The sequence below is a fragment of the Molossus molossus genome, unplaced genomic scaffold (assembly GCF_014108415.1).
Source record: "Molossus molossus isolate mMolMol1 unplaced genomic scaffold, mMolMol1.p scaffold_m16_p_5, whole genome shotgun sequence".
Classification (NCBI taxonomy): Eukaryota; Metazoa; Chordata; class Mammalia; order Chiroptera; family Molossidae; genus Molossus; species Molossus molossus.
Genome location: NW_023425388.1, coordinates 62,945,648 through 62,959,196, shown reverse-complemented (window position 1 = coordinate 62,959,196; position 13,549 = coordinate 62,945,648). Strand labels below are relative to the sequence as shown.

The 13,549-nt window shown below is 47.0% G+C and overlaps 1 protein-coding gene across 2 annotated transcripts in view; it reads right to left on the bottom strand.

Annotated features, from left to right (window-relative positions):
• Positions 1-13,549, bottom strand: part of MYLK (myosin light chain kinase) — a 178,591-nt gene that overhangs the window by 108,929 nt on the left and 56,113 nt on the right. For both annotated transcript variants that reach the window (XM_036242952.1, XM_036242953.1), the window contains exons 3-7: positions 6,870-6,915; positions 5,774-5,939; positions 4,197-4,362; positions 2,242-2,260; positions 293-828 (exon numbers count right to left, since the gene is read on the bottom strand). In XM_036242952.1, the coding sequence (XP_036098845.1) occupies positions 293-828; positions 2,242-2,260; positions 4,197-4,362; positions 5,774-5,939; positions 6,870-6,915 (933 nt within the window). The remainder of the gene's footprint in view (positions 1-292; positions 829-2,241; positions 2,261-4,196; positions 4,363-5,773; positions 5,940-6,869; positions 6,916-13,549) is intronic.

Sequence of the window (13,549 nt, the reverse complement as noted above, 5' to 3'; positions counted from 1 at the left end):
GAGACCCTGTGGCTGGTTTTTGTTGGTGATGGCGATGATCAGTTCTGCCCTCCAGGGTGGTTCTTACCCTGGAGGTACACGGTGATGCTCTACCCAATGGTGAGCATCGGGACACTGCTGGGCATTACCAGACTGAGTCATTCCTGAGGAAGACCCCTGTAAAGTGGTTTCTGGGGTGCAGTTTCCAAGGAGAAGGGTAGGTTCAGGAGGCTCAGACCACTGTGCTGAAAGAAGGGAGTGCCCACCCAGGGCTCCATGGGGGGTGGGGGCCAGTGACCTCAGTTCTACTCACCCTCACATCTGAACTTGACTGTTTGATCTTCACAGACTTCCTGGCTCTGGGGCTTGCTCTTGAACTTGGGGAATGTTGAATCCCTCTGGCTCTCCATGGGGATTTTCCTGGTAGCAACCTTGCTCACAGCTTCCTGGGCTCCCAGGCCAGACGGCCTGGTGGGGAGCGTGGCCGGAGGGGTAGCAGCGGGCCTCGCCTGCTCTTCTCCGGAAGGCAAGAGGGCGCCCGACCCTGGTGCTCTAGGTCCCGGCTGGACCCTGGTGGCCTGCAGGGTGATGGTGCTGGAAGTCTTCTGCAGGACGGGGGCCCTCGGGGTCTTCCTGGGTGAGTCCCCAGACAGCTCCAGCTTGGCCTCCCTCAGGGGCTGAGGCTGGCTACCTGTGGCCCAGGCTGGGGAGCCGCCTCTCTGGGTGCTGGAGCAGCCGCTACTTTCGGCTGCACTTTGCGGGATGTCCAGTCTTGGCACCGGCATGAGTCCATTGGCCGCCTCCTTCCTGATATCTGAGTTGGCTGCCTTTGCTCCCCTCAAAAATGACCTGTTGGTGGGGGTGGGCGGGTGGGGAGAAGGAACAGCATGATCGTGTGTTTACTCACAAGCATTACTCATCACACGCACAGATTCCAGGGATCACAGAAGCCCACAAATTAAGAGAAAGTGAGAACAAAAGTCTCTACAGTTTTCTCAATTTCCCAAGCCAGAAAACAAGCAGTGACTCTCAACACTTCCCTGTCCCTCGTCCCCCGTCCAGAGCCTATTCTTTCCACTCTTATTAAGTCTGCCTGTTTTCTCTCCTCCATGAGAACCTCCCCAGTTCCAACCACACCATTTCCCCTTGTCCACGCCGGCCCTCTCTAATCCACGTCCCATATAGCTAGTCAATCTTTCAAAAACAGAAACTGCATCATGTCATGTCAAGCTTAAAGATTTTCTGTGATATTAAGAACAAAACTGAGTGCCCTGGCCGGTTTGGCTCAGCGGTTAGAGCGTCGGCCTGCGGTCCGGAGAGACCCGGGTTCGGTTCCCGCTAAGGGCATGTACCTTGGTTGCAGTTTGTCCCCGGCCCTGGTCGGTTGTGCGGGTGGCAGCCACTCGATGTGTTCCCTTCACATCGATGTTTCTCTCTCTCTCTCTCTGTTCCTCTCTCTCCCTCCCACTCTACCTGAACAAAAAGTGGAAAAATGTCCTCGGGTGAGGATAAAAAAAAACACCAAAAAAAACAAAAAAAAAACTGAGCTCCCGAGATGGCCTACCAGGGTGCCCCTTTGTGCACTGGCTCTGGCTGCCTCTAAGACCTTGCAAGACACCATCTACATTGCCTCCCAGGCTGCAGCCCCACGGGTGACCCCGGCGCTCACCTCACCTCACGGCTTCCACACGCACTACCCCTCCGTTTGGAACACTTCCTCCTGAGCTTTCCTTCACCAGCTAATGTTACTCTTCACAGGCCTGGGCTCAGACATCACGTTTCGGGAAGGGTGTCTCCGACCCTCTAACCCAGAGCGTGTCTCTGTTACTCCTCTCAGACTGATCACAGTCGGTAGCTGTGTGTCTGTGCGGCTCTGTTTAAAGCCCTTCTCAACACTAGACATGGGCCCACTCCGCACACCCAGAGCCGCTGAGCCTCGCACGGGAGGAAGCCCCGAGGAAGAGGAGGCAGAGGAGCAGCGGGCTGGCCTGGCACATGGAAGGCATCCTCTTCACAGCGGAGAGCCCTTCCTAATGCCGCTGACTGGAGAGTACTGAGCAGACACGGAGAGCGACGGCGCTGTCTTCGTGAGTCTCACTACTGACGCACGTCTGACACAGAACCCGGACGGCAGATTACAACAGAACAAAACCAAACGCCCCAAATAAAACAGCACCCCACACGCAGTTCTCCCTCCCCCGATGACTCAGAAATCAGGGCAATTCAAGATGGAAACATGATAATCACAAAGCCCAGACATACCTGTTGGCACTGTCCAAACCTGGAAAAGGGGAGAGGACAGAAACACGGTTAGTGGGACACTTTATACATCAAGAGGAGAATGTGATGAGACGACAATCTCTTCCATTTGTTTCAGAGTCTTTGCTTCCTAAGCGCCCACTGTCCCCGCACCCATGGTCCCCCCACCCACGGTCCCCCCTGCCTCACTCCTTCAGCTTCCCTGGGCCTGAACTTCCTGGGTGACCCTGACCAGCTCCTCCGCGCTCTGGGACCCTGCCAGCACTCCCACGGTGCCTGGCTGCCGGTGGCCTCTGCCAGCACCCTGCCGCTGGGCACCTGTCTGCTCTCCTGCCCCTGCAGGCACCAAACCAACAGAGGAACAAAAAATAAACAAACACTGAATGTTTCAAACCCACACAGTTCAACTTACATATAGCCCCCAACAGTCGTTTTTGACAAACACCTGCTATAAACTGTTAAGGGAAAGTGTATTTTTAATTAGTTACTCAAAGGAAAAAAATTTTTTTTCCTGCCACATTATGTTTTAAAAATTTATCATGGGAAAATTTAAAATCTAAAATAGAAGAGGGAAGGACATAACAAATCCTCAAAGCCATAAGCCATCACCCAGATGAAGGAAATATCAATATTTTGCCAGTCTTATCTATCCCTTTGTGTTGTTTCATGGAGCTTTTTCTGGGAGTGTTTTATTTTTTACAGTGTTGTGGTTTTTAAAAAACTTTTTTTCTCTTTATTGATTTTAGAGAGAGAGAGAAAGAGGGAGAGAGAGGGAGAGAGAGAGAGAGAGAGAAACATCGATGAGAGAGAACATTTACTGGCCGCCTCCTGCATGCCCCCAATGGGGACCGGGCCCACAACCTGGCCATGTGCCCTGACTGGGAATCGAACCGGCGACCTTGCGGTGCATGGGTCGATGCTCAACCACTGAGCCACACCGGCCGGGCTGGGAGTGTTTTAAAACAAATCCCAGATGAAAGCATTGTGTCACTAAGTATTTCTGAAGGAAACAGGTCTTGAACTGAATGCTACGGCCAGTGACGGGTGAGTGACCGAAACAGCCCTCTTCATGCCTGGCAGCAGGTCCTGACCTGGGGAGCGGTGCCGCCACGCTGTGGTCAGGACGGACGGCGGAGAACGGAACAGAACAGACCAGCATGTACTGACCAGCACAACTCAGGGCTGTTCCATGAAACTTGTTTCGGCTCAGTGTTTATATACAGGTGTATGTCCTGGGTTGTAATGCAGAATACGTTTCTTTCTGTGGGTTGTGATAAGTGCTTGGGCCAAAAATGGTAGAGAGAGTAAGGAGGAATGGTTTCTGGGGAAGGAAGGAAATGTGAAAAGAAAAATCACAGCAGAAAGGAGGTAAGGAAGGAGGAAGAGAGGTGAAGGTTATTTTCTTCCTTGAACCCCCAAATCCCACCTTGCTCAAGGTTCCTGCTCCACACTCTGACTTTCCCAGGCTGGACTTGATGGACAAGGAGAATACAGGAAGGAGACATTCAAAGGTACTTCAGAGGAAGAACTGACAGGGGCTGATGACGACAGCAAGGAGCAGGCCGGGTGAAAGGTGAGGCCGGAATGTCCAGTCTGGGCAGAGGGAGAAGGAGGATCCTGGATAGACAGACTTAAGCTGATCTGAGGGACAGAGTGAAGAGCGGATGACAAGTTCAATTTTAGGCAGGTTATATTTGTGATGACGGCAAGACATTAGCAACGTCCACTCTTCCAATTGGCACGTAGAGACATAAAAAAGGAAAGGCTGAGGACACAGCGGTGGGGCGGAGGGGAGGACACAAGCGAAGCATCTCCCTCCGTGGCCGTGTCTGTGCTGCCCTCCCACTCCTTCCTCAGGTTCAAGACCCTGCCTCTGAGTGACACACAGATCGTAAGGAACTAGCTAGGAGAGCACGGGCACCAGGGGGATGGTGCACACCAGCCCCCGCCAGCCCCACCTTGGATGGAGAGCTCAGCCGACATGGAGGCCTTCCCTGACCCGTTCTCCACCAGGCACGTGTACACTGCCACGTCGTCTTGGCTGACCTCATGGATCTCCAGAACCTGCATCCCGTTCTTCTCAGACATAGACACACGGGCACTCGGCTGCAGGGGGACATCTCCCTGGGACGGCAACAGGGTAGCGTAGTCAGAGGAACCTGCTCACCTGCTGGCTCTGTGTCCTCCCTCCAGCCGGCCCCAGTGGGACAGGCACGAGGCACGGGCCGCAGAGCCCTCTGCTTCTGGCTCTGTCAATATGCTTAGAAAACAAGCTTTAAAAAATTATTTTTCAATTACAGTTGACATACACTATAATAGTAGTTTCAAGTGTATAACATAGAGATTAAACATTTATGTGCCTTGCAAAGTGCTCACCCCAGGAGGTCTGGCACCCGTCTGGCATCGTGCATGCTTTCTGCAGTACTGACTGCACGCCCCATGCTGTGCCCGCTCAGTCTCTGAACTGCCCGCTGCCCTGACCTGAGGTCTGGGTACGCAGCGCGGTGTCTGACTGAGCAGAGCAGACGTATGGAACATGTTTCAGTGGAGCCCTAGTTTGAGGTGGGAAATCCTATGTTCCTCATTGTAGTTCTCCTTTGCCTCCTCTTTCCTTTTATTCTTTCCTCAGGGTCAGTTCAGGAGAAACTGGAAATAGGTGAAACATCATCTATCGCTCATTTTGTTTTATTTTATTTTTATTCCTCACCCGAGGATATTTTCCTATTTATCATCAGATAGAGTGGGAAGGAGGGAGGGGGAGAGAGAGGGAGAGAAACATCGATGTGAGAGAGATACATCAACTGGTTGCCTCCCGCATGACCCAACCAGGGCCGGGACAAACCACAACCGAAGTACTTGCCCTTGGTCAGAATCGAACTCAAGACTCATTGGTCCGTGGGCCGACTCTCTAACCGCTGAGCCAAACCGGCCAGGGCTCCATCGCTCATTTTAACCCATGAGTTCCATCTGTGGAAAACCTGCTCTCCCTGGCCTTGACCCCACGTTCTCCCCACAGCTCCTCAGTGCCCTGTTTAACATCCACTCCTCTTCCCCTTCCGCCTCCTCCTCCACCTCTGCCTTCGTGTCACCCAGACCTGAAGGGCTTATAAGGCACTTCCATGTTGAGTGTTTCGAGGTAGACAGGATAGCTCCGCCTCACAGATGAGAAAATCAGGGTTCTCAGAGATTAAGTGACTTCCTACTATCACATACTTTGTGAACCAGGGAGCTGTGGCTTCAAACCTAGTCCTGTGATTTCAAATCTACTCTCTGGAGACGGCCAGGTCTGTGTGGCTCAGAAGTCATGCTGTTTTGCGTGTGGATTTGAGGACACCGTGGACTGAGGGACAGAGGGAGAGCATGCAAAGAGGCCAAGAGCAAGCGCGGCGAGGGGACACACAGAGAAACCCCGAGAGCCACCTATGCAGGAGACAGAAGGGACTGATCAGAAAGACACTCCCCCAGTCCAGGGGTCTAACCCTAAACTTTCAGGGTCCCCAGGCGTGGCCAGAGTCGGGGCAGACAGAAAGCTCACCTTCAGCCAGGTGACCTGTGGCTGGGGCCGGCCAGTGATCTTGCAGGAGAATCGTCCCATCTGTCCTTCTCTGACCACCGCACGGCCCAGCTTGGTAGCAAACTTTGGTGGGCACTCTCCCCAGATGCCAGGACGGGTCTCCACTGCAGGGGAAGTGAATCTGCCCCTGGAAAGAAATCAGCAGAGACTCGAGCCCCAGGCCCTGCAGCAATTCAGGTCTTCTCTCTGACCCCCTCAAATCACTTAAGTTGGGGCCAGGAACCAGTAAAGGGCAGCCTTCCCAACTCTAATCCTCAAACACACTTCTGATGCAGCCCCTGGAAAAATCTGTGGCACCAAAACCTATTTCCTCTACGTCTTGGCATGTGGCTAGACCTCATTTACTAGGCTCCCTTTAAGGAGGGTACAACTGAATTCTACTGAGCTCTGGCCAAGAGCGTGGGCTGGGCTAACACACTGCAAGCAGAAGTGCTTCTGCCACTTCTGGCAGGACCCATGAAACCTCCAGTGAGATTCTCCACACTCTCTCTTGCCCACTCTTCTGGCTACATGCACAGCAGAGGCTCCAAGGACTAGGAGATAATGGAGCCACAGAATGTAAAGAAGCTGGATCCCTGAAAAATAATAGGAAGGTTCTCTCCCTGTTCAAGAATATCTGAATTGGTTTTGCTTAAGTAAGAAATAAACTTTTCTTGTGTTAAGCCATTGCAATTAGGGGGCTTGTTTGTTACAGCAGCTACTGTTACCCTTACCACTATAGGTTCACTTTCCATAAGAAGTGTCACATAGATTGCCTCTTCTAAGTCTGCTTAAGTCTTTCAAATATTGCCTTGATTGTTAGACATCCCTGCAGACTATATGGCCACATAGCCCCCTTCCTCAGCATTTAGCAGCTGGACCAGTTAAGGGGGGCTATCCACAGAGGAGGCCAGGTCAGGAGGCACTGCGTGAATGACCCATCACATCACAATAGGCTCCCACCTCAGTTATCATGACCCAGGATGCCCAAGAAGATGTGCTGCCTAGATCTGTTCTGTCAAGTCAGCCGGAAAAGCTAATTCAGCCCTTACCCTGGCTTGAACATCTCAGAACTTACCCCAAGGTTTTGGAAACAGGCTGGCCATGCTTCTTCACAAAGCCCCCTGCAAGTAGGAAACAGAAAAAGAGGCCTGAGGAGTCGAGTCGAAGCCACCAATTTGGAGCAATGAGTCAGAGAGAGTCAACAAGGGTGGATGGGATAATAAAGAAAACAATTCACCCTGACTGAGCCCCTATGGGTCAGGCACTATGGTGGGTACCTTACATACCATCGCATGATTCCCTGCAATAATTAAAGTGGCTGGTATTACATCATCCTTCTAGTTTGCTTTTTGTTGTTGTTGTTAATCCTTACCCAAGGGTATTTCTTCCATTGATTTTTAGAGAGAGTGAAAGGGATGGAGGGAGGGAGAGAAAGAGAGCAACATCAGTGCAAGAGGGATACATCGACCGGCTGCCCCAACACATGGGGATCAGATCTGCAACTCAGGCATGCACCTGCGACCCCCCGGTGCTCGGGCCAGTGCCCCAACCACTGAACCACACCGGCCAGAGTGGACAACTCTCGATCTAGTTTTTAAACAGATGAGAAAAATGAGAGTTAGAGAAGTCGCCCACTCAAGCCTCAGAGCCAGTAAGAGTTCAGGCATGCATCCAGGTCTGCCTGTCCTAGAACACCCAACCAGCTCTGATCTGTGTCTGTCGCTGGAGCTTCCGCTTTGAGCATCATCTATGGTGAGCCATGACTGCTCCAGGAAATGACGCAGTGGGAGGGAGGGAGAGGCACGGGCACCTCTCTTACCACATCTATTCATTGGACACAACACTCCATCTTCCCACTTAAGGCCCAGCAAATGGCAATGCCCATCCTGCTGGAATGAAGCCCATGACTAGAGATGAGCTACTGTGGAGCCAGCAGTTAAACAGCAAACCGAGCAAGGCAGCTGGGGTCAGCTCCTTTAATCCAGCGGCTACTGTGGGGACACTGTATAACGTGAGCACGGATGACTATAAAGTGGTGAGGTGTTTTTAAGGAATAGGAGGAGGAGGGGAGGGCATTTTTGAGATAGTGATCCGCCTGGAAGTGGTTCTCTTGGCCACAAGCTGGGAATGTTTGTGAAACCCCACCGAAGGCACACATGGAAAGGGCAGATGTCATTCCATTATCAGTCGGCGGCTGCAATGAAAAAGGGAAATTCCCTTAAATTCTAGCATTGATCACATCTATAGGAATCCATAGGAACCGAAGATGAAGATCATGGTTGAGTATTTCCCTTGGCCATATCTGGTCTAAGGTCTCACCAGAACCTTAGTGAAAAATTATTAATAACAACACCAGCATCACATTTAAGTGTGGCTCCATATGGACTGGCAATTACTGTATATGCACCCTTTTTAACATAACTATGAGCTGTGTATAGTTTTCATTCCATAATGTGGGCTTTGTTCTTGTCATTCAATTACCTTCAAGGTTAAAAGAACCTTGATAGAAGAGACCTGCTCTGGGAAAACCCCACTACAATTGTAGTCGAGGTGCAGGGGCCCCTCAGACACGGCTGGAGACCAGCCAGTCCTTTCAGAAAGGACATGAGCACATGAGAATCATAAGCTTTAAAATTACTGTCCTCTTAGACCAGCGCTTTTCTTTCTGTGCCTCCAGTCAAAGGAAATGATGCTACATGTAGAAAAGCAAGTTTACAAAGCTGTTCACTTTGGTCCTGTTTGTAATAGTGAAAGTTGGAAACAATGTAAATGTCACACAGTAGGAAGACACTAAGTGGTTAAGTAAAATGTACAATTGGCCTCTTATTCTGCCATCAAATTATGTTTAAGAATATGTGAAACATAGAAGTACGTTAAAATATTCTATCGTTTGCTCCTCAGCACACTCCTGGCCTGTGGTCCTCTCCACCTATGAGCTCCATCTGGACCACCATCTTGCTAAACCCAACAAGTAATCCTCTTCCACCTGCCACGAGGGGCCTCTCCCTTCAAAGGCCTCTCTCCTCCAGAATCTCCTGCTTTCAGACTCTCCAGGCAGCCCTTCCTTCTTGATCTCCTTCTCTCTCGACCTCCGCAGTGGACATGCCCAGGCTGATCCGGGGTCCTCTCCTCAGCACCGCTGGCTCTTCCCCAGGAGGTCTTAGACAGTCCCACGACTTTACATATCATCTATAAGCTGATGACTCCCAAGCCACATCCCAACAGTACTTCTTCTTTTTTTTTTAAATCCTCACCTTAAGGATATTTTTACATTTATCTTCAGACAGTGGGAAGGAGAGAGAGAGAGAGAGAGAAAGAAACATCGATTGGTTGCCATTTGCATGACCCCAAATGGGGCTGGGGATGAACCGCAACCGAGATATGTGCCCTTGGCCGGAATCAAACCCAGGACTCTTTGGTCCGCAGGCCGAAGCTCTAACCGCTGAGCCAACCCAGCCAGGGCCCACCAGTACTTCTTAACTAATTCATCAGAGGTGTCCAGAACAGTGCCCACACATTGTAGATATTCAAATATTTATTAAATAAATTTTATGAAAAAAGAGCAGCACACAAAATTTTCTGTTCAGTGTGATAATTAGATAAAAATAAAATACCCAAACATAGGAAAATGACCAGAAGAAAATATATCAAAATGTTGCTTTTGAGTGGTGGAACTATGAACAATTTTATTCAGTTGTATTTTCTAAAACCTATAAATATAATGGTAAAGAAAACATAGGCCAGCCAGTGTGGCTCAGTGGATTGAGTGTTGTCCCATGGACTGAGAGGTCCCAATTCGATTCCTGGTCAGGGCACATGCCTGGGTTTTGGGCTTGATCCCTAGTAGGAGGGCGTGCAGGAGGCAGCTGTTTGATATTTCTCACATTGATGTTTTCTCTCTCCCTTCCTCTCTCTCTTAAAAAACAAACAAACAAAAACAATCTAGTTATTTAAAACATGAAAAAAAAAGTTGGTGGGGGGAGAAATAAAATTTAAAAAGGAAGAAGATTCCAACATCCAGAGGTAACCACTCGATGTGTCTCTCTCACATCAATGTTTCTATCTCTTTCTCCCTCTCTCTCTCCTGCTCTATCTGAAGATAAATGCAAAAATGTCCTCAGGTGAGGATAAAAAAAATGTTCTGGAACTAGATAGTGGATATTGCACAACACTGTAAATATACTTACTGCCACTGAACTGTATACTTTAAAGTGGTTGAAATGGTAAAGTTTAAGTTATATGTATTTACCGAAATAAAAAATATTAGACTAAGAATCTCTAAAACTCTTGGGAACTAAACATCTTAATCCAAAGGCTAAAATTCCTGTATTCCTTACAAAATAAAATAGAGCAAAAATATGGCAGTTCCTCAAAAAATAGCAAAAGAATGCTGTTTGGAGGTACTTCCATATCAGAACAAGAGCAGTTAATGGTATGATCCAAAGGTAACACATAAAGCATTCAACTAAAGATGAAATTGAGGAATGCTTATTTTAATGTGAGTTAACACCAGAGAGTTTACATCAAAACCAAAAGAGACTCTGGGCTAAAATAACTAATGGAGTCTATTTATAGGCAAAAATTTGAAGTTGCAAATTGTCAGATAAGGCAAAATTTATTTTGTGAAAGCATGAAAATCTGGCAGAACAGCAAGTCTGTGTAGAAAACTAAGTGCAAAGGGGATTAAGGTAGAAATGCCAAAAATAGAAAAGTTAAGAGCATGGGTGAATACAGGATCCAATTAATGAGGGGAAAAAGGCCAAGGCACTAAAGGTATTTAAACAGTAATCTCTTTTTTCTTTTTCATTTTTATGGAGAGAGGAAGGGAGAGGGAGAGAGAGATAGAAACATAGAAGAGAGAGAACACTGATTGGCCGCCTCCTGCATGCTCCCCACTGGGGATTTGGCCCACAACTTGGGCATGTGCCCTGACCGGGAATCAAACCAGCAACCTCCTGGTGCATGGGTCGACACTCAACTACTGAGCCGGGCCATCTTTGATTTTTTTTCAAGGACAAGTAAAACAGAAAGAATGCTGGCAGCTTTTAGCAGTGAAAGTTCAACAGGAGTGGGACCTAGCACTTTTTGTCAAAGGACATAGAAAGACTGAGTCGAGACAGAGAATGCTGCGGAAAAGGGGAAGAACATAATCAAGATGGTAAGGAGAAGAAATGCCTCTACAAAATTATCATCCAAACAGGGACTCTCAGCAACAGAAGGGACATCATTAGTCATTCTGTCAGGGAAATAAGATTAAACCAAGACAGTTCCAGGCAAACCGGTCATCCCACTAGTAGAAAAATTCAAAATGGATTTTAAGGATTACTTAAAATAGCGTTCTCCACTTAATCCTAACAAATGACCACCTTTTATAACAGATATTTAGCAATGCCCCCTGAACTGAAGTTTGCTGCTGACCACCCATATATGGAAAGAAAATAAATGTAAAGCCCTACCTAAACTATTAAAGAGAAATAAACAGAAAGTAAGCTATAATAATATTTATTTCAATATGTAAATGTTCAAGCATGACAATTTCAATATGTAAATGCTCAGGCACATTAGAAGACATAATGAAATGGTCAGGTGTTTGCACCAACTAATATGATGTTTGGATTTCAAAGTGAATGATCAAAAAACATACTGAACATGTAGCACAGGAAAATGAGAGAGCACAGGTATATAGGCGGACACCTAAAAAAATAAAAAGTAGTGGTTAGCAATGTTATCTGTCAATTATATCTCAATAAAGGGAGAAAAAGAAAAAAAGAAAAAATTATATAGTAAAAAAGTAAGTACTGTTGGGATAAATAACAGAGCAGACATATTATATAAAAAAGAAAGACTGAAATAACCTTAAAAGAAGATAACTTAGCAAGACAAGTTATAGACCACTGAAGAAAAAGAAAAGAAAAAAAAAGACCGTAAGTGCGGTGTCAAAACAATTTTCTACTTTGTGACATAGGATCTTTGAGACCTCATCTGTACTAAAATACTGATTCGGTCCCTATTATAAATAAGGCACTGGCCAGAGCTCCAACAAGTAGACTGATGTGCATAATAAAAGTTATAATAAAATCTGAACCTTAAGAGAGAGGCAAAGTGCTTCCGAGCTGGGAGAAGGGGTATCTCGGTGCTGGGCCTGTTGAAGATTCTGAGTTTTAATTTAAAGGCAACAACAGATCACTGGAGGATTGAAAGAGACAGAGTAATAAAATCCCATCTGAAAAAGTTAAAAGGTATTGTGAACAGCAATGTGGAGATTAAAGTGGGGTATGAGAGGAACTGAGGAGACCAGGTGGGAATTTACTCAACAGGACAGGATGATGGCAGCCAGGACCAGGACGGTGGCAGGGGGACGAAAGAGAACTGCACAGTAGGATTTGGTGTCTGACTGGGGAAGGGAAGGGAGCACTTGAGGATAAATGAGGTGACTTGGCTGCGCTCCTGCCCAAGGAGACGTGTGTTGTCACCTGTCAAGGTTTCAGCTATGTCTTCCCAGGGCTACCAGTCCTAACCATAAATATTCAAGGGCCCCTGATGAAAAGCAAGGACCTACAACCAAGACTATTTTATCGAGCAAGGCTATCATTTAAAACTTTTTTAAATTAATTAATTTATTTTTGTTACAGATGTTTCTTTTTCCTCCACTGATTTCCCCCCCCCCCTCCGCCCTGTCCCCAGCTTTGTTGTCCATGTCCATAGTTCATGCATACATGAATATAAGTTCTGTGGTTTATCTCTCTCCCACCACCCCATCTTCTGGGGATTGTCAGTCTGTACCCCACTTCCACATCTTGGCTTCATGGGGGAATTTTTTCTGAACATTCAAAGAAGAACTAGTACCCATTCTCCTCAAACTATTTTAAAAAATTCAAGAAGAAGGAAGACTTCCAAACTCATTTTATGAGGTCAGCATAATTCTAATTCCAAAACCAGAAAAAGACACTACAAAGAAAGAAAACTACAGACCAATATCCCTGATGAACACAGATGCCAAAATCCTGAACAAAATACTAGCAAATCGAATACAGCAAAATATCAAAAAAATTATTCACCATGACCAAGTGGGCTTCATCCCAGGGATGCAAGGCTGGTACAATATTTACATATCAATAAATGTGATACACCACATAAACAAAATGAAAGATAAAAATCATATGATCATATCAATAGATGCTGAAAAAGCATTTGACAAAATCCAGCACCCATTCCTGATAAAAACACTCAGCAATCTGGGAACAGAAGAATCATATCTCGACATAATAAAGGCCATATATGGAAGACCTACAGCCAACATCATACTCAACGGGCAAAAACTAAAAGCATTTCCCTTAAGAACAGGAACAAGACAAGGATGCCCACTTTCACCACTCTTATTTAAAATTGAAGGCAAATTAAAGAGCTTCCCAGACCAAAAAAAAAAAAAAAGCTAAGAGTTCACTATCATCAAACCAGTATTGCAAATAATGTTAAAGAGCCTTCTTTAAGAAGAAAGAAAAAAAGAAATAGAGGAACACAAGTATAAAGAATAAAATGGCAGCCCAGCCAGTGTGGCTCAGAGGTTGAGCATCGACCCATGCACCAAGAAGTTGCTTGTTTGATTCCCGGTCAGGGCACATGCCCAGGTTGTGGGCCAAATCCCCAGTAGGGGGCATGCAGGAGGTGGTCAATTGATGTTCTCTCTTATTGATGTTTCTATCTCTCTCTCCCTCTCCCTTCCTCTCTCTCTAAAATCAATAAAGAATATATATA